The sequence below is a fragment of the Acinonyx jubatus genome, chromosome B1 (genome assembly GCF_027475565.1).
Source record: "Acinonyx jubatus isolate Ajub_Pintada_27869175 chromosome B1, VMU_Ajub_asm_v1.0, whole genome shotgun sequence".
Taxonomy (NCBI): domain Eukaryota; kingdom Metazoa; phylum Chordata; class Mammalia; order Carnivora; family Felidae; genus Acinonyx; species Acinonyx jubatus.
In genome coordinates, this window is record NC_069382.1 from 49,989,782 (window position 1) to 50,008,405 (window position 18,624).

Sequence of the window (18,624 nt, forward strand, 5' to 3'; positions counted from 1 at the left end):
CAATTTCATCACTGGTAATTGGTATGTTCAAATTTATATCTCTTCCTGCTTTAGATTTAATAGGTTATATGTTTCTGGAAATTTATCCATTTCTTCTAAGTTGTCCAATTTGTTGGCATATAGGTTTTCATAATATTGTATCACAATAGTTTGTATTTCTGTGGCATTGGTTGTTATTTCTCCTGTTCATTAGCAATTTTGCTTATTTAGATCCTCTCTCTCTCTTTTTTTAAATGAGTCTTGCTAAAGGTTTATCAATTTGGTGATCTTTTCAAAGAACCAGCTCTTGGTTTCATTCATCTGTTCTATTATTTTTTAGTTTCTATATCATTTATTTCTGCTCGAATATTTATTATTTTCTTCCTTCTGCTGGTTTTGGGTTTTGTTTATTGTTCTTTTTCTAACTCCTTCAGTGAAAGGTTAGGTTGTTTATTTGAAGTTTTTCTTGCTCCTTGAGGTAAGCCTGTATTGCTATAAACTTCCCTCTGAGAACCACTTTTGCTGAATCGCAAAGATTTTGGACCACTGTATTTTCATTTTCATTTCTCTCCATGTAATTTTTGATTTTTTGATTTCTTGGTTGACCCATTCCTTGTTTAGTAGCATGTTGTTTAACCTCCATGTATTTGTGGTCTTTCCGGATTTTTTCTTGTGGTTAACTTCTAGTTTCATAGCATTGTGATCATAAAAGATGCATGTTATGACTTCAATCTTTTTGAATTTGTTGAGACTTATTTTGTGACCTAATATGTTATCTATTCTGGAGAATGTTGCATGCAGACTTGAAAAGAATGTGTATTCTGCTGTTTTAGGATTGAATGTTCTGAATATATCTGTTAAATCCATCTGGTCCAATGTATCCTTCAAAGCCACTGTTACCTTCTTGATTTTCTATTTGCATGATCTGTCCATTGATATAAGTGGGGTATTAAAGTCTACTATTACTGTAATACTATTGATTATTTCCTTTACGTTTGTTATTAGCTGCTTTATGCATTTGGGTGCTTTCATGTTGCATGCATAAATATTCATAATTGTTATATTTTCTTGTTAGATTTTCCCCTTTATTACTATATATGGTCCTTCTTTGTTTCTTGTTACACTCTATTTTAAAGTGGATTTTGTCTGATATAGGTATTGCTACCCTGGATTTCTTCTCACATCCATTTGCATAATAATCCCTCACCTTCAATCTGCCATGTGTCTTTAGATCTGAAATAAGTCTCTTGTAGGCAGCATATAGATGACTCTTTTTTTTTTTTATCCATCCCATCACCCTATATCCTTTGGTTGGAGCATTTAGTCCATTTACATTCAAAATAATTATTGAAAGATATGTATTTATTGCCATTTTGTTATTTGTTTTGTGGTTGTTTTTGTAGTTCTCTGATCCTTTCTTCTCTCGCTCTCTTCTCACACCCTTTGCTGGCTTTCTTTAGTGATATACTCCAATTCCTTTCTCTTTATTTTGTTCATATCTATTGTTGGCTTTTGATTTGTGGTTGCCATTATGTTTTGATATAACATTTTCTGCATATATCAGTCTATATTAAGCTGATGGTCACTTAAATATGAACACATTGTTTACTCCTCTCCCCACCCCCTACATTTTAGGTATATGGTGTCATGCTTTACATCCTTTTATTTTGTGTGTCCCTTGACTGATTTTTACAGATACACCTATTTTTACTGCTTTTGTGCTTCCTACTTTTTTTACTCTTACAGTCTTTACTTTCCTCTCAAAGAGTCCCCACCTGACATTTTTGTAGGGCTACTTTAGTGGTCAGAACTCCTTTAGCTTTTGTTTGTGTGGGAAACTCTTTATCTCTCCTTCTTCTGAATTATAGCCTTGCTGGTTAGAGTATTCTTGGCTGTAGATTATGCCTTTTCAGCAGTAAGAATATATCATTCCACTCTCTTCTGGCTTTCAAAGTTTAAAATGAAAAATCCACATATAGCTTTATGGAGTTTCCCTTGTATGTAATTATTTTCTTTTCTCTTGCTGCTTAAAAAATTATCTCTTTATCACTACTTTTTGCCATTTTAATTACTATGTGTCTTGGTGTGGACCTCCTTGGGCTGATTTTTTTGGGAGACCTTTGTGCCTCCTGGATATGGATATCTTTTTCAGCTGTCAGATATGGAAATTTGTCAGCTGTTATTTCTTCAAAGAAGTTTTCTGTTCCCCTTTCTCTCTCTTCTTCTTCCAGGATCCCTGTAGTGTGAATGCTATTATGCTTGATGGACGTGCTGAGTCCCTTAAGTCTATTATTTTCCATAATTTTTTCTCTCACCTGCTCAGCTTGATTACTTTCCATTACTGTGTCCTCTAGGTCAGTGATTCATTCTTCTGCTTCTTCCAGACTGCTATTTATTCCATCTAATGTATTTTTAATTTCATTTATTGTGTTCTTCATTTCTGTTTTTTTTTTTAAATCTCTGTATTAAGAGTCTCATTGATGTCCTCCATTCTTTTCTCAAGTTCAGTGAGTATCTTTATGATAATTAGTTTAAATTCTCTATCAGGCATATTATTTATATCTGTTTCACTTAGATCTCTTGCTGTGATTTTGCCCTGTTCTTTCATTTGGAAAATATTCCTCTGTCTCTTCATTTTTTCCAATTCTCTGTGTCTGTTGCTGTGTGTTAGGTAAGTCAGCTGTGTCTCCTGCTCTTGAAAGTAATAGCCTTATGAAGAAGAGATCATGTTGTGCCTTGTAGTGCAGTGTCTCTTGTTCCCCAGAATCTGGCACTTCAGGGGTTTCTCCTGTGTGTGTTGCATGAACCCTGCCATTGTGTCTTGGCTGCTTTTTCCTTTGGTCCAGTTGTCTTCGGTGGTACTCTTTGCCTGTTGTGGGCAGTGTTTCATCCCTATGGTGTTAGTGGACCAATCCGGGGCTGCCATGGGCTTAAGTTGATTCAAAATAGACATTTGCAGTAGCACCAAACTGCAAGGCACTTTCCCTGTATTGTCCTCTGAGAAATTTTCATTGGTGGGCAGGGCCTTCAATCACACCAAATGTCTCCAACAGCTGACTGGTGTATGTGGTTATCTTCTCCTCACTCCAGGGATGGACCCACTTTGGAGTGGTGCTAGCCCCTTTCAGGGCCACTTCCAGGCCTGTAGCCCCAGCTCGAATGGGCCCTAGCCAAGAGCATATTGGAAGGGGTGAGTTGAGCAGTACCCATGGGGTTTGTGTGCCAGTGAGAGTGGGTGTGCCACTGCTGCCACCACTGGGACCAGGCAGCCAGGGTGGTCATGCAGTCGGAACAATGTGTGCAAAGCATGCATGGGCAGGACACATAATTTTAACAAGTGCAATGGTCTTCTGGGGGAGGGGACCCACAATACTGGCACTAAGGCAAGCATGACTGGAAAGGGTTGATCTGGGGTTTGGAGTCAGAGCTTGGTATAAGCAAGTTAGGTAATGAATGTCAGCTCCATGTCAGTTCCCACAGGTGGCTGGTGGTTGTGTGTTTACACTGGAGGTAGGGAAGGGAAATGGTACCTGCCAGCTCCTTTGTTCCTAGAGAAGTCCCTCAATGAGCATTACCCTTCTGGGACATACTCTGAGATTGGTACATAATTCTCTCTCTCATATGCCCGAGGCATTTTTCAATCTGCTGCTTCTACTCTGTATCTTTGTGAGCTATTTGTTGTGCTGTCCCTCTATGGGCAGAGAATCAGCTTCCTTTCACCCTCCCACAGCTCTCCCAGAGCCTAGCCCACTGATTTTTTAAATTTCAAGCTTTAAGTCCTATTGGTTGTAAGAACTCACAAAATTTAAAATTGGCCTCTCTAGTTTTCAAAGGCAAATGTTATGGAGCTATACTTTCCCTCCCTTCCCAGTATAAGGTCTGTTTCTCTCCCTCTCTACACACATGACTGCCCACCCCCCACCCCCTGCCCTGCCAATGGCCTGGTCCCTTTAGCTCCCTACCCTGTCTCTGCCCTTCCTACCCTCTTCAATGTGGCGGCTTCTCTACATTTAGTTGTGGAGTTTGTTCTGCTAGTCTTTGGGTGGTTTTCTGGGTTGTTTTCACCGATATGAGTGTTCTCTAGTTATATCTGTGGGATGGATGAGCTTAGGGTCCTCCTACTCAGCCATCTTCCCCCAAGTTCAAGGATATATTACTTCTGCCAAGTAACAACCTCATTTTATAACAAAGAATATGAATATATATGTAGAATTACAAAATATCCAGCACCCAGCAAGGTAAAATTCACACTTTCTGGAATCCATTAAAAATAACGACATTCAAACAAGCAGAAAAATACTGTATACAGTGAGAAAAATTAATCAATGGAAAATGACCCAATCTTGACACAGATAATGGAACTAGCAATAAGAATTAAGGTACTTAAAACTGTATTCATTATGTTTAAAAATCTAAAGGAAGTATTGAACACATTAAATAGAAGGATAGAATATATTTAAAAAAAGGCCTAACCCAATTTCAAGAGATGAAAATTGTAAGGTCTGAGATGAAAATAATTTGAACGTCAAAAAAAATTTCCAAACTTGATAAAACAACAAATCTATAAGAAATTAAATGAACATCAAACACACACACACACACACACACACACACACACACACACACACAAAATGAAGAAAAGGACATCATGACACGTGATAATCAAATCATTAAAATCCCTGATAAAGAGAAAATCTTATAAGTAGCCACAAAACAAAGATAAATTTCATGCAAGGCAGCAAAGATACAGAAGACAGCAGATTTCTCATCAGGAACAATGCCAGCTATGAGGCAGTGGAGCAATATCTTAAGTACTGAAAGGAAAAAAGGAACTGTCGTCTTAGAATTCTTTGCCTGGTGAAAATATCTTTTAAGTGTGTTTCACATGTATAGAAGCTGAATGAGTTCATCACTAGCAGACCTGAGCTAGAAGGAAATGTGAATGGAAGTCCTTTAAGCAGAAAGGAAGTGATACCAGCTGGAAATATATATCTACACAAAGGAATAAAGAGTACTAGCAATGTTAACTACATTTGAACTAAACACAAAGACTTTTAAAGATGGAAGTCTCTTTAAAATATCACCCACTGTTTAGAGTCAAAATAATAAGTGTATTTTGAGGGTGGTAAGCTATGTAGGAGTTCAATGCTTTGCAAACACAGCACAAAGTCTGGAAGGGGAGACTGTAAAGTGGAAAAAGGATAATCTTTTCCATAATGGTGCTGGAACAATTGTATATCCTTCTGCAAAAAAGCAACAACAAAAGAACACAACAGCAATAACAGCAAGGAAACCAAAACAACTCTGACCTGTACCTCATGCCACATACAAAACATAAAATGAATCATAGCTCTAAATTTAAAACCTAAAATGATAACACTTCTGAAGGGAAATATAGGAGAAGATCTTTGTGACTTGGGTTAAGTAAAGATTTTTAGGTATAACACCTAAAACATGACCCATAGAAGAAAACATTGATAATTTAGATTTCATCAAAATTAACTTATGCTCTTGGAAAATCACTAAGAGAATGAAAGACAAATCCAGACTTGGAGAAAGCAGTTTCCAGTTATATATCTGAGAAGACCCTTGTAACCAGAATATATAAAAAAAACTCTAAAAATTCAACTATATGAAAACAAACAACACAATTTAAAAATGTGTGAAATATTTGAACACTTTATCAGAGAAGATGTACAAATGGCAAATTATCCCATGAAAAAGACTCAACATCATTAGGCATTAAGAAATTAAAATTAAGACCACAATGAGATACTACTACACATATATCATAATGACTAAGATTAAAAGGACTTAGTGTACCAAGCGTTCATGTTAATATGACAACTGGAGTTCTCATACCTTGCTGGAAGCTAATGTAAAATATTACAACCACTTTGAAAAAAGTTTGGCAGTCTTAAATGAAACAAAAATGTACCAGCCATTCCACTCCCAGGTATTTATCCAGAAAAAAATGAACATACATACATACATACATATGTACATACAAAGACTTGTGCATGAGTATTTATACTAGCTTTATTTTAAAAACCCAAGGCTGGAAAGAACCAAAATGTCCATCAATAGGTCAATGAATAAACAAATTGTGGGATATCTGATTCATGGAACACTGCTCGGCTATTAAAAGAATAAATTGTTGAACTTGTAATAACATGGCTGAGTTACCAACCATGTACCAACTATGTACCAACATAGTACATGCTGTTATTCCAGTTGTATAAAATTCTAGAAAATGCAAATGAATCTATAATTATAGCATGTAGATCAGAGTTTGCCTAAGGCTTTGGGGTGGGAACTGGGAGTGGTGGGAAGGAAAGATTTAAAAGGGGGTGTGAAGGGGTGCCTGAGTGGCTCAGTTGGGTAAGCATCCAACTCTTTATTTTGGCTCAGGTCATTACCTTGCACGGTTTGAGAGTTTGAGCCGCGCATCTGGCTCTGTGCTGACAGTGCACAGTCTGCTTGGGATTCTCTGTCTCCTCTCTCTGTCCCTCCCCTGCTCACTCATTCTCTCTCTCTCTCTCTCTCTCTCTCTCTCTCTCTCTCTCTCTCTCTCTTTCTCTCTCTCAAAAATAAGTAAATAAACATTTAAAAAATAATAAAAAAGGGCTGTGAAGAATATTTTGGAGGTATTCTTGATCTTGATTGTGGTTATGGTTTCATGGTGTATTTACATGTCAAAACTGATCAAATTGTACACTTTAAGTGTATACCATTTATTGTATGTCAATTTTACCTCAGTAGAACTGGTTTTAAAAGGATCTAACCCAAATCCTTGATTGTACAGATGATGAACTGAGGCCAGAGTCGTTAAGAGGTATGGATTCTAAACGGATCTCTGTTCATTCTTAATGAGTACATCTTGCTTCTCTTCATGCTTATTTGTTTGATGATACATTCAAGAAATTTTCTGAGAACTGAGATCAGGTTCATTGGTCTGTACGTTAGTCCTAGCAAGATTCCTGGATTGAGGTAGATTCTTAACAACTCTTCACTGACTTAGGAATTTAGTTTTTAAGTAGTATGTTGAAAATATCTCCTCCTTGAATTTCTGCATTAGAAGTCTTGAGGGGATGGAGGGGTTATGTTTACTAAGCTCCTATATAAGATACCTAACAACCCTGTGAGGTATGTATCATCATCCTCATTTTCCCAAATGAGGAAGCTGAAGAGTGGATGGGTTTAATTACTTGGCTGACATTACACCGTTAGTAAACCACAGAGCTGGGATTAGAATTCAGAACTGTCACATGACAAAACCTGATTTCCAGGCTTTATGAAGCAGACTATAGGTCAGGATCCATTTTTTTTTCTTAACAACAGAATATGGATTCATATCCTAGAATATGGATTCATCCTAATGGAAGTCACCCTATCTATGCAACCAATGACAGTCCTCTAATGAGATTGCTCCTTTGAAGGTTCCTACCATGGTTAGTAATTGTAGGCCCTTATAAATATGTCCTTCTCCACCCTGATGTTCACTATCAGCTGGTGAGTCCTGGAATTTCTTGAAGTAATCACCTTGCAATAAGTCATAGTGTGAACTTCCCTTTAAAATTCTCATGTTCAAGCATATTTCTCCTCTCTCCAGCTAAAAGGTAGGTATAAAACAGGCCTTGTACCCAAAAGTTAACTAAAGTTTAGAAGGCCCACTGAGCATATGAGAACTTCCATCTTTTTTTGCCTCATTATAGATTATTTCTCTGTTTTCTAGTGCTTTCTGTGGCTCTGCTGAGAGAAATCTTAGCACATATCAGGATGGTTTGTCCCTTTCAAATCTTATTGGAAGAAGGTGGTTGGAGAAATCTCAAATAGTTGGTAGCTGCCAGGAGGTCAGTCCCTTCAAGAATGCCCCAAAGCCCACTCCTCATTACTTAGTTTAGAGAGCGTTATGGGAGAATGTTCAGCACAAGATGTTGTTTCTCAGCCAACTATTTTCATCTCACCCACTGCAGCAAGACCATTGCTTGCTTTCCTGGGACATGAAAACAGCCAAATAGTGTCAGTAATTTATCTTCTTAGTTTTTCCAAAGCCAGCACAATGAACTTTGCAGCACTTAGTGAATCTGTATGAAAGAGAGTTTTGGATTTTGGAAGATTATGCTTACCCAGGGTTCTACAGAACCCTGAGACTTCCCTGGGTTGATCTTCCCTGAGACTGATCTTTCCATACATATCTGGTCCCTGATGTGTCCTGTCAAGATATCTATGCGGCCTCATGCTCAACCAACCAGCTTCCTTTCCTTCCAACCCCCTTGTCAGAACCCAGCCCTGTCTCTTCGCTGTCCTCATCACATACCATGCTTGTTCTTACTTCTGGACCTTAAGTGGTGATGCTCCTCCCCTGATGCACCACTGACAGGGCACTTTGTTCCATTGTCTTTAATTGTTTTGCTGTAACTTCTTGTACAGCAATTTTGGTATTCGTTGGATCTAGCTTTAAATCCTAGGACAGCCATTTACCAGCTCTGTGACATCAGGCAGGTCACTAAATGTCTCTGATTCGTAGCTTCCTTTGTGTCACAGAAAGTTAAGAATACCAACTAAACAGGGCTAATGTGAAGATTAAGGACAGCTGTCTGCAGTATGAGGAGGAATGTTGGCAAAAACTCAGTTTGGTGAAGTGTAGGGTCAAGCTTATAACCGTTCCTTTCATGCTTTCCCTCTCTCCCTTTTCCAGGCTATTTCTTGGGATCAAGACTCATAATTTAATTCTTCTGTGACCTTGATAGTGCTGAGCACACAGTTGGTACTATGTGAATACTTGATACTGGAGAGAATGTATTTGTTTGCAGAAGAAGGAAAGGCAAGTAGGGATTCTCTGTCTCACAATGCAGTTTAGGTTACTTTTGCCCTCTTGATAACAGCATTATAAAGGCTGTTTAGATCAGGTTGTAACAGTCAAATTTTGTGATTCACTGAGTTGGACCACTGCTTTCCAGTAGCTCCTAACTGCTGGTTTTCTCATGTGGGCTTCAAGCTTGATGGTAAGGTGTTCATCCTTCTTGAGAAGATGTGCCCTAGGACTCTGATAAAAATGCTTACCATGCCGCTGATGCTTTTGCAAATTGTATTGGTTCCTTCCAAGTCTTTGAAGGCACCATGCTGTTCCATAATCCTTACTTTTGTCCTTCCACTTTCTGGAGAATGCTTTCACCCCTTGTGCCCATCTACTGCTCTTTCAAGACAAAGTCACTTTCTCTATACAGCCTTTCAGGACTTAGGCCTTTCCCATATTGATCAGGTGAACTTAGCCTCTCCCTTCTCTGAATCCCTGTATTTTTCTAACTTACATAGATTTTTTTCCCATAGCACCTTGTTATGGACTGAATATTTTTGTTACCCCCAAATCCATATGTTGAAACCTAATCCCCAATGTAATCTCCAATGTGAGGTTAGAGCCCTTATGTATGGGATTAGTGTCCTTTTAAGAAGAGGCTAGAGAACTGGTTCTCTCTCTCTCTCTCTCTCTCTCTCTTTCTCTTTACCATGTAAAGATAATGCAAGAAGACAGCTGTCTGCAATCAGAAAGAAGGCTGTCCCCAGGCACTGAATCAGCCAGTACCTTGATCTAGGACTTCCAGCCTCCCAAACTGTAATAAATAATGTTTTGTTGTTGCTAAGCCACCCAGTGTGTGATATTGTGTCTTAGCAGCCTGAATTAAGACACACCTGTATACTTGATTGTGCTTACTGGTTTCCATGTGTTTCCCCTTACTGTCCTGGGAGTATGACCTACTTGAAAAATAAGCCTTGGGGTACCTGGGTGTCTCAGTCAGTTAAGTGTCTGACTTCAGCTCAGGTCATGATCTCATGGTCCGTGAGTTCAAGCCCTGCATTGGGCTCTGTGCTGACAGCTTGGAGCCTGGAGCCTGCTTTGGATTCTGTGTTTCCCCCTCTCTCTGCCCCTCCTCCACTTGTTCTCTTTCTCTCTCTCTGTCTCTCTCTCTCTCTCTCAAAAATAAATAAACATTAAAAAAATATTTAAAAAAAAGAATGTGTCTTATTTCTGAATCTCAGTACCTAGTACCTTGCCTGAGACAGGACAAAATGGATGGATGGGTGGAAGGCAGGAAAGCACACAATTAGAAGGGCCTTTTAACTATTTTTCCAGTGATTTTAACTATTTCTTTCAAACACTCTGCAGATCTTTCCCCTTTTGCAGTACCCCAGTGGCCGTGAGCTCAGGAGATACAAGATAATGCTGAAATCCTGATTTTTTTCAAACTTAAGTTCAGAACTCAAGAGTGAGACATTGCTTTGGAAAGCTCTTCATGGCAGGTATAGGAGAATTCACTCAAAGAGTTTTTCCCTTTCTTGGGTTTGTTTTCCACTGAAATTAGCAGAGTTAAAATTTTCATTAGGAAGATACTTCTGCTAAAAAATGTAATAAAGAGTTAAAAGCTAGCTCATTTCTCCCCACATAAAAATGGATTTTGATTCTCTTTGGGTTTTTCTATGTGACTTTTACTGCATGGGTATCTGAGGGAAGAGTATTATTTAATGCTTTTCAGGGGATGAAAAGGGTTGCGCCTAGAGTATCTTGTGTGACATCATTTATTATTTTTATTTCAAACTAGTAATTCTGAAACATTCCAAGATTCTTAAAATTTGTGAAAATGAAAGTGCTTATCACCTACATATTTTTTTATACTCAACAAAGTATTTTACAGGTTTCATCTCATTTACTCCTCACAACAAACCTATAGTTCAGGTCCTTATAATCCTTATTTTACACATGAGGTTTGGAGCTCAGAAAGATTAGGTAATTTACATAAAGCATGTCAGTGGCAGAGTCAGACTTAAAAAACAAGGTCTTGTTGCTCTGAGTCCTAGGCTTCTTATGAGAGATTTAGTGAACAGGTTTTTCTCACATGTGAATTACTGTTTTGTGTTCCTAACATAAACCAATGGAGGTTGAAAGAAATGATGAAAAATTTAATGATGCTAAACATCTGTAAATGCAATGTATTAAAAATAACGAGAACAGAAAATCCATAGTTCTACAGGTTTTTCTAGTTGTTGAGCATCAAATCATATTTCCCAGTGAGCTATCTGTTTCCAAATTTTAAGCTCCTATCCTTCTAATAAGCCTCTTCATCAGTGAACTGAAAGGTACATGCATTGGATTTAGCCAAACACACACACAAGGATGTCGATATGTATGCATGGTTTTAAGATATTAATATCTCCTCAGGATGAATTTTGATGGAAAAACATTTCAGTCAAATTAACACTGTTGTTCATGAGTATACCAGAGCATTAATGCCTTATCCAGTATCACTCAAAATTCAAGAGTGTCTGCATAAAAGCTTTGATATTTTCTCTCTATCCCCTACTGTATCACTTTAGCACTTTCTTGTCTTCCTTCCTGGCCAGGCAGGGGTTTAGCCAGAGTGACTGGGAGGAGAGCATGCATTGGTTCTGATGTGGGGAGCTGTCAGTTTTGTTAGAACATCCAAGAAGAGTGGGGATCAGAAGGTTAGGGCTGTAAATTCAATCTTTAAGACTTGAAGATGGCAGCTGTAACAGTGTGAATAATTCCCATCTTTCCAATGGATGAATAGTCAGTTTGTGTTAGTGCAAAGGGGAAAGGTGCGAGGAGTCTGGAGCAGAGCTGTGGGTAATACTCACTATGTTACTCCTCTTTATAGCTGTCTGGGGTGAGTTGGGGACAGCCCAAATCTGCACAAAGAAAACAAGGACAACACTGACAGGAGCCCTATTGGTAATTAGCAGGTGATCAACTTAGAATTTAATTCAAGGGATCGTGGCTTCAGGGAAGGACTTATAAACCCCTATCCTGGATTGTAGTAGTAGTATAACCCATAATTACATAAAGAATGCATGGATTGTTTTTTACAAAAATGCATTGCCTTACATACTTGCCTAGAAATGACAGTCATGTGCATCTTTTCTGCTCAACCACACAATTTTATGGAATCTTCCAGATGTCTCTACCCCGTAGGGTGTCATGTCACTACAAGAGAAGCTCTAAATGTGGATGTAAATCTAAATGTTTCATTGTGCACTCTTCTATCAGACTACCTGTGAAAATATGATCAGTGGAAGAGACTGCTGTTATACAGTTTCCTTGGAATAATTCTTAACTATTCCCATCTTGTTTGCTAAAAAGCCAGTTTTTATTCATAAGCAACAATTCCTCATAATCCTAGGATAATTCAAGGATCTTCATCCAAATGCAGAGATATTTGTTGTCTTCAATGTACAAGGCATATGGAATCTTAGCAAAATTTGTTGAAAAATATACATAAATCACACCTGCATGTTCTCTTTTACTCACATACTAGTTTATCTTCCAAAAGAAAGGAAACTTGAATCGATTTAACCAACGCCACATGAAGACCCTACTGTTGTGCATCTTGTGCTGACTGGAGATGGGTCAGATTTTACTAAAAATCAGCCATCCAGCAATCTTTTTCTTCATGGAGAATATTTCAGAGGGGACAATAATGCTCCATCACGGCATTGTGCACAAAAGGATGTGAAGTAGTCATGCAAGAAAAGCCTTATTTATAAGTGAAGGAGGGAACATTGAAGAAGACAAAGAAAAAAATATTGCCACTGTGCCATTCTGGAATGTATATTTATCCAGTGTCTTAAATTATACTAGAATGTGGAACCCTGGGGTTTGCTTTTATTCATTGCTGTATCCTCAGCATCTGGAAAAGTACTTGGCACATATTAGGTGCTTAATAAATAATACTGTAACAGTATTTATATAGCATATCCTATAAAAATATTTACACTGTAATAACACTTATATGTTGTATAGTATAATAACCATACCATGATACTTATGTGAATATATAACTTATACAGAAATAGGTATTCTAATGTGGTATTACACAGTGCTTATTGGAGGCATGGGCTGGCTTATTATATATTATTAAATTAATATTTTGGTGTCATTGGTATTGGCTCTTTAAGCCACTAATTAGTTCCTGGTCCCCACGTGGCCTTTGTGTATCAAGGTGAGGATGGGACTCTGAGGGTGGGAGAATGGAATTTCTAGGAAGTCAGCCAAGCTGGCGTGTGAACAAATAGGTGCCAGAAATACCTTCCACCCCATGCACAAGTACACACGTTACACACCATAGATAGCCATAGGCTTGACCCTAAATCCTGCTAGTTTGTTATTATTTAGACCTCTATTTTTAGCTTGTAGTTTTGATCATGAATTCTAGCTTGTCAATTCATTTACCACCATAGTGAACCTTTGGTGTCTTCAGCTACTGCCCTTCCCTCTACTAGTCAAACGTATTAGCTCATTGGCAGCTTTTTCCTAGAGTTCTTAAGAAACATGATTTTATTTACGTTTGAATTAAAATTTTATTTACAAAGGAAAAAGCACTTTGACTAATTGATTTGGACTACAGTATTGATTGCAGGGCCTTGGGTCACAAGATATAAACTCATACATTCTTCATGCAACAAATATTGATGGAAGTGTATCCATCAGTCTGATGCTATACCAGGTACTATGTCTGTAAGGCTCTGCCCTCTGAAAGGCTCACAGACGAGGAAGAGGGACAACCACATAATAACAATGTAGTATGATAAAACCTCTAAGAGAGAGACCTGCCCAAAGGAGTCAGTGATTGGCACAGCTGTAAGGAACACTCAGGGAAACTTCTGTCGAGTGAAGATGCTTCAACTAAGTCTTGAAGGTTGGATAGGAGTTCAGTGTAAAAGTGTGTGCATCCCGGGAGAATTGGGGGCAGGTGGAGGAAGCATTGTACACTACAAACCTCAGAAACGGCAGAGTCAGGTTTTCCTCAACACATTATTGGAATTAAAAATGTTGCTGATGTGTTACACAAAACCTTGAAAATATCTGAGCAAACTCTAAACTCTTGCTACTCAAAATGCCGTCTGGTGGTCAGCACCACCCATGAGCAGATTGGAAATACAGAATCTCACTCAGGCTCACCATAGACCTACCAGACCAGAATCTGCATTTTAACAGTATCCCCAGGCAATTCACATATATGTTAACATCTGTAAGTACAAAGCCAAAGCCATTCTTTTTGGAAGATTGAATCTTCTGTCAGAGGAGTTTGGGGCACTTTTAAAACTGAAACTGATAATTGAATAATGCAGTAAACATGTGTGAAGTTCATTTTGACAACAGCATGGAAATCTATAGGAGATCTATAGTAAGCCTGTGGCTGTTTAACTTTGGGGACTAAATTTTTCAGTTAGAAATTGATCACTATCTACACTTTAGCTGCTGCGAAGGGGTGGAAAATGGGCTAGGCTCACCTCTTTTCCTTTAAGGAAAAGGCTCACGTTTTCCTTTGATTGGATGGATGACCTTAGGCGAACTCTTCAAACTCACTGAGCCTCAGTTATTTCATCATTTATAGGCATCTCCTTATTTGCCAAGTGAGGGACCATGGTACCTGCCACACAGGTGTCTCAGTAGGATCCAAAGAAATAATGTGTGGCACAATGCTTTGCAAGTGATGAATGGAATAGGTTATGATTTAAATATCTGCATAGAAAAATACATATTTGTAGAGCATTTACTATGATCTAAGACCTACAATAAACTTACCTAAGTTCAAATATATTTGTTGTAATTAAAATAAGCAAAGCAAAACAGATATATTTCATGCTTGTTTAAGGAGAGTAGTGTCGAGAGGAAATTAAAACAAGCACTTAGTAATATATGCACCCCTGTGTTATTGCAGTGTTATTTATAATAACCAAGATATGGAAGCAATGTTAAGTGTTAATTGATGGATAAATGGATAAATGTTATATATATATATACACACACACACACACACACACACACACACTATATACACACACACGCAGACATATATACACATGTGTATATATGTGTGTGTATATAGATAGATAGATAGATAGATAGATAGATAGATAGATATAATGGAATATTACTCAGCCATCTAAAAGAATGAGATCTTGCTATCTGTGACAACAGGATTGGGCCTAGAGGATATTATGCTAAGTGAAATAAGTAAAACAGAGAAGGACAAAAACCGTATGATTCACATATTTGTGGAGTCTAAAAACCAAAACAAAGGAACAAACAAAACGCAGAAACAGATCCGTAAATACAGAGAACAAACTGATGGTTCCCAGAGGGGAGGTGTTGTTGGAGATGGGTGAAAAGTGGTGAAGAGGTGCAAGCTGCCAGTTATGGAATGGATAAGTCAAGGGCATGAAAGGTACAGCATAGGGAATATAGTCAAAGGTGTTGTAATAGTGTTGTATGATGACAGATGGTAGGTACACTTGTGGTGAGTGTAGCATAAGGTTAAGACTTTGTCAAATCACTAAGTTCTATACATGAAACTAATATAACATTGTGTGTCAACCATACTTCATTAAAAAAAAAAACAAGCACTTAGTACATGAATCATAGAAAACTTGTGACACTGGCCTTGTTGCTCAGTCTACTCCAGTAATCCTTTCTGATCTCCACTTTCCCAGGCATGCGCCAAGGCAATGACCATGGTTCTCAATACCGCTCAGCCATCTATCCAACCTCTACCAAGCACCTGGAGGTGGCCCTGAGATCTAAAGAAGACTACCAGAAGGTAGGATCTCCTCTTGCTCCCAGATGCCCACTGTTGGTCCCCACCAAGTCAGACCCCACCTGTAGAGGGAGAGTCTGGTTGTTTTCACCTGGCACTGTTCTATTTACATACTTTTTGGAAATGTCTGTCATCTTCTGCTCTATAAATATGCTACATCATATTTTAGGAGTAGGCCCTTGTTCATTTCTCATAAAATCAACTCATCCAGATGAACATGTATCTTCTTTTCTCTCTGTCTCTCTCTGCCTCTATCTCTTGCTGGATCTCATTTTTTCTTTCTTCTGTCTATAATTATTTGTTCAGGATGCTGTAACAAAGTACCACAGACTACCACAGACTAGGTGTCTTAAGCAACAGAAATGCATTGTCTCATGGTTCTGGAGGCTGGAAGTCCAAAATCAAGGTGCTGGCTCTGCTGAGTCAGTTCCTGCTGAGGCTTGCCACAGAGGGCTCTGCCCCAGGCCCCTTTCCTTGGCTTATAGATGGCTGTCTTCTCCCTGTGTCTTTTTTACATTGTCTTTCCTCTATCATATCTGTTTCTGTGTCCAAATTTCCCCTTGTTTTGACAATTCCAGCCATAGTGAATTATAGTCCAACCTAATGCCCACATTTTAACTTGATTACCTCTGTAAAGACAGTATCTCCAAATAAGCTTACATTCTGAGATACTGGGTGGGGGGGTGGAATTTCAACTTATCTTTTTTGGGGAACATGGTTAAACCCAGAATACTCATTCTTTCTTGCTAGTAACAGTAGATTAAATTATAATAAAAACACTTCTCAGAAATATAGATACTACATCATGAAATAATTATTTTTACTATTGTATAATACTTAAAAAAATCCAGTAGAGCTTTGGTTTCTTTTAAAAGTAACTTGAGTTGCTTTAATTCTTAGAACTTTGTGATATTGTTTACATTTTAATTATTGTTATATTTTCTGATTTAGATTTATGCTTAAAATGAGGCCATTAGCTACTGTAATGCTGGTCTATTTTAGTATTAATATGAAAAGTCTGATATGTAACAGTTCCCAGCAATCTGTGGGATCTCCATCTAACCCCCATGATGGCAAGGTGGCAGTGAGGAGGAGAGAGAGACAAGAGTGTATCTACTGATAAAAAGTAGCAGGACATGAAGTTCATGGTCAGTTCAACTCTGGAAAGCAGAGAAGGCTAAGGGAGATGCTGATAAGGCCTTATTTATTTTCAGCACACCTCCTCCCTCCAGGGCTATGATGTCTGCTTGGGGATAATAGTCAGCAGCCTCTGGGATGCCTCTCAGTGGTCTCTGCCCTTGTGTAAACCCCTCTCCTTGAGTGTGGGCTAAATTTAATGACTCACTCCCAATGAATGACAGAAGTGGTGTGATGTTACTTCTGAGATGAGTTTATTAAAAGATCCGGGCTTCCATCTTGGAGGCCCTCTCTCATTGTCTCTTGGATCACTTGCCCTAAGGGAAATCAGCTGCCATGTTGTGAGGCAGCCCTGTGTAAAGGTCCCTGTGGCAAGGGGCAAAGGCTTCCAAGAACGACATGAGTAAGCTTAGAAGCTCCTCAGCCCCAGTCAAGCTTACTGGTGGGACAGCATCTCCAGTTGACAGTTGGACTGCAACCTCATGAAAGGTCTTAAGCCAGAGGCACCTAGCTAAGCAGTGCTACAGAAACCACAAGATAATAAGCTTTTGTTGTTTTAAGTTGCTAAGTTTTGGAATAATTCATGTACACTTATATTGCCATTCTCAAAAGCTTTTCACCGCAAATTATCCTTTCTTATGTCTCTTTTCATCATGACTTTTCTGATAATCGTGGGCTTACCTGGGCATATGTGGTAGTGGTTAAGCATGTAGCCTCTAGCACCAAATAGTCTCAATTCATATGTCAGCTGTGGAGCTTTTTATCAAGTCACTTAGAAAACTGTATGTCTTACTTAACTCAAACAAACCTATAAGGATGAGAGACCTCATTATTATCCTCATATTTCAGATGCCCAGAGTCATAATGTTAAGTCAGTAGAGTAACTAGAATTACAGAAAAACAAACCAAATGCAGGGAGATGAGTCGGACAGCTGATGCAGGGCTCTAGTACAGAAACAATAGGAGCCTTCTCTAGGGTGCTGCCAGTCAGAGTGGATTAAGGGATATTTAGGAAGTAAAATAATAGATCTTGGAACTTGATTAGAAGTGGAGAAAAAGTGAGTGGGAGGAGTCCAGGGTAATTTATAGGTTTCTGGCTTGTGATATTGTATATGAAGGTATAGAGGTGCAGAGGTGGATTTGTTGTGAAGGTAAGTTAAGTCTGAACATGTGGAGTTTAAGGTACCTGTGATCTGGGCATCCAGGTGGTTTTTAGGAGAAGGCGTGGGCTGTTCCTTCCTTGCAAGGAGGGTTGTTGTGACTGTTAACTGGGTTAATGCTTATATGGCACATGGCTTCACACATAATAAGTGCTCAACAAATGGTAGCCCTTATTATTATTGGGAGTTATCAACTTGGTTAGTGAAGCCCTAGTTGCTGGTACAGTCACTTCGGGGAAGTGATAAGAGATGAGAGGAGAAGGCTCAGGACTGGTGGAATACCAACATTTGAGAGGTTGGGTAGGGAAATGCCTATGGCAGGCAAATGACATGATATTCTGGTGTTCACAGTGAGGATTTTAAGTTCCAAAGGTCAATGCCTTCCAGGTGATGATGAAGAAGTTAACATGATTTTTTGGTTTCTGCCCCAACATAGTTTCTTACCCTTAGCTGTGAGTGGAGCCCATGTTGATTTAGATAACTGATACACATAGGAACTAAAATTTAGATATTAAATTTTAATAAACTTTTAATAACTTCTCCATTATTTTTGTAGATTTGGGGAATATTAATGTTATATTCTAGATAGTTTTTCTAACCACATGCTTTTTGGGTGTTTTGTACCTAAGCATATGGGATACACATACATGTACACATTTTTGCTTGGTTTTTAAAAGTAGGGTCTTTTTTTTTTTTTATAAAGATTGGGGTCTTCTGTCCTCCCAGTATCCAAA

The 18,624-nt window shown here is 38.5% G+C and overlaps 1 protein-coding gene across 5 annotated transcripts in view; it reads left to right on the forward strand.

Annotated features, from left to right (window-relative positions):
* MSRA (methionine sulfoxide reductase A) overlaps window positions 1–18,624 on the forward strand; it is a 449,572-nt gene that overhangs the window by 326,198 nt on the left and 104,750 nt on the right. For 4 of the 5 annotated variants that reach the window (XM_027069623.2, XM_027069606.2, XM_027069614.2 and 1 more), the window contains one exon: window positions 15,490–15,596. The exons of the other annotated variant lie outside the window; for it this stretch is intronic. In XM_027069623.2, the coding sequence (XP_026925424.1) occupies window positions 15,490–15,596 (107 nt within the window). The remainder of the gene's footprint in view (window positions 1–15,489; window positions 15,597–18,624) is intronic. 5 annotated transcript variants of the gene reach the window in all.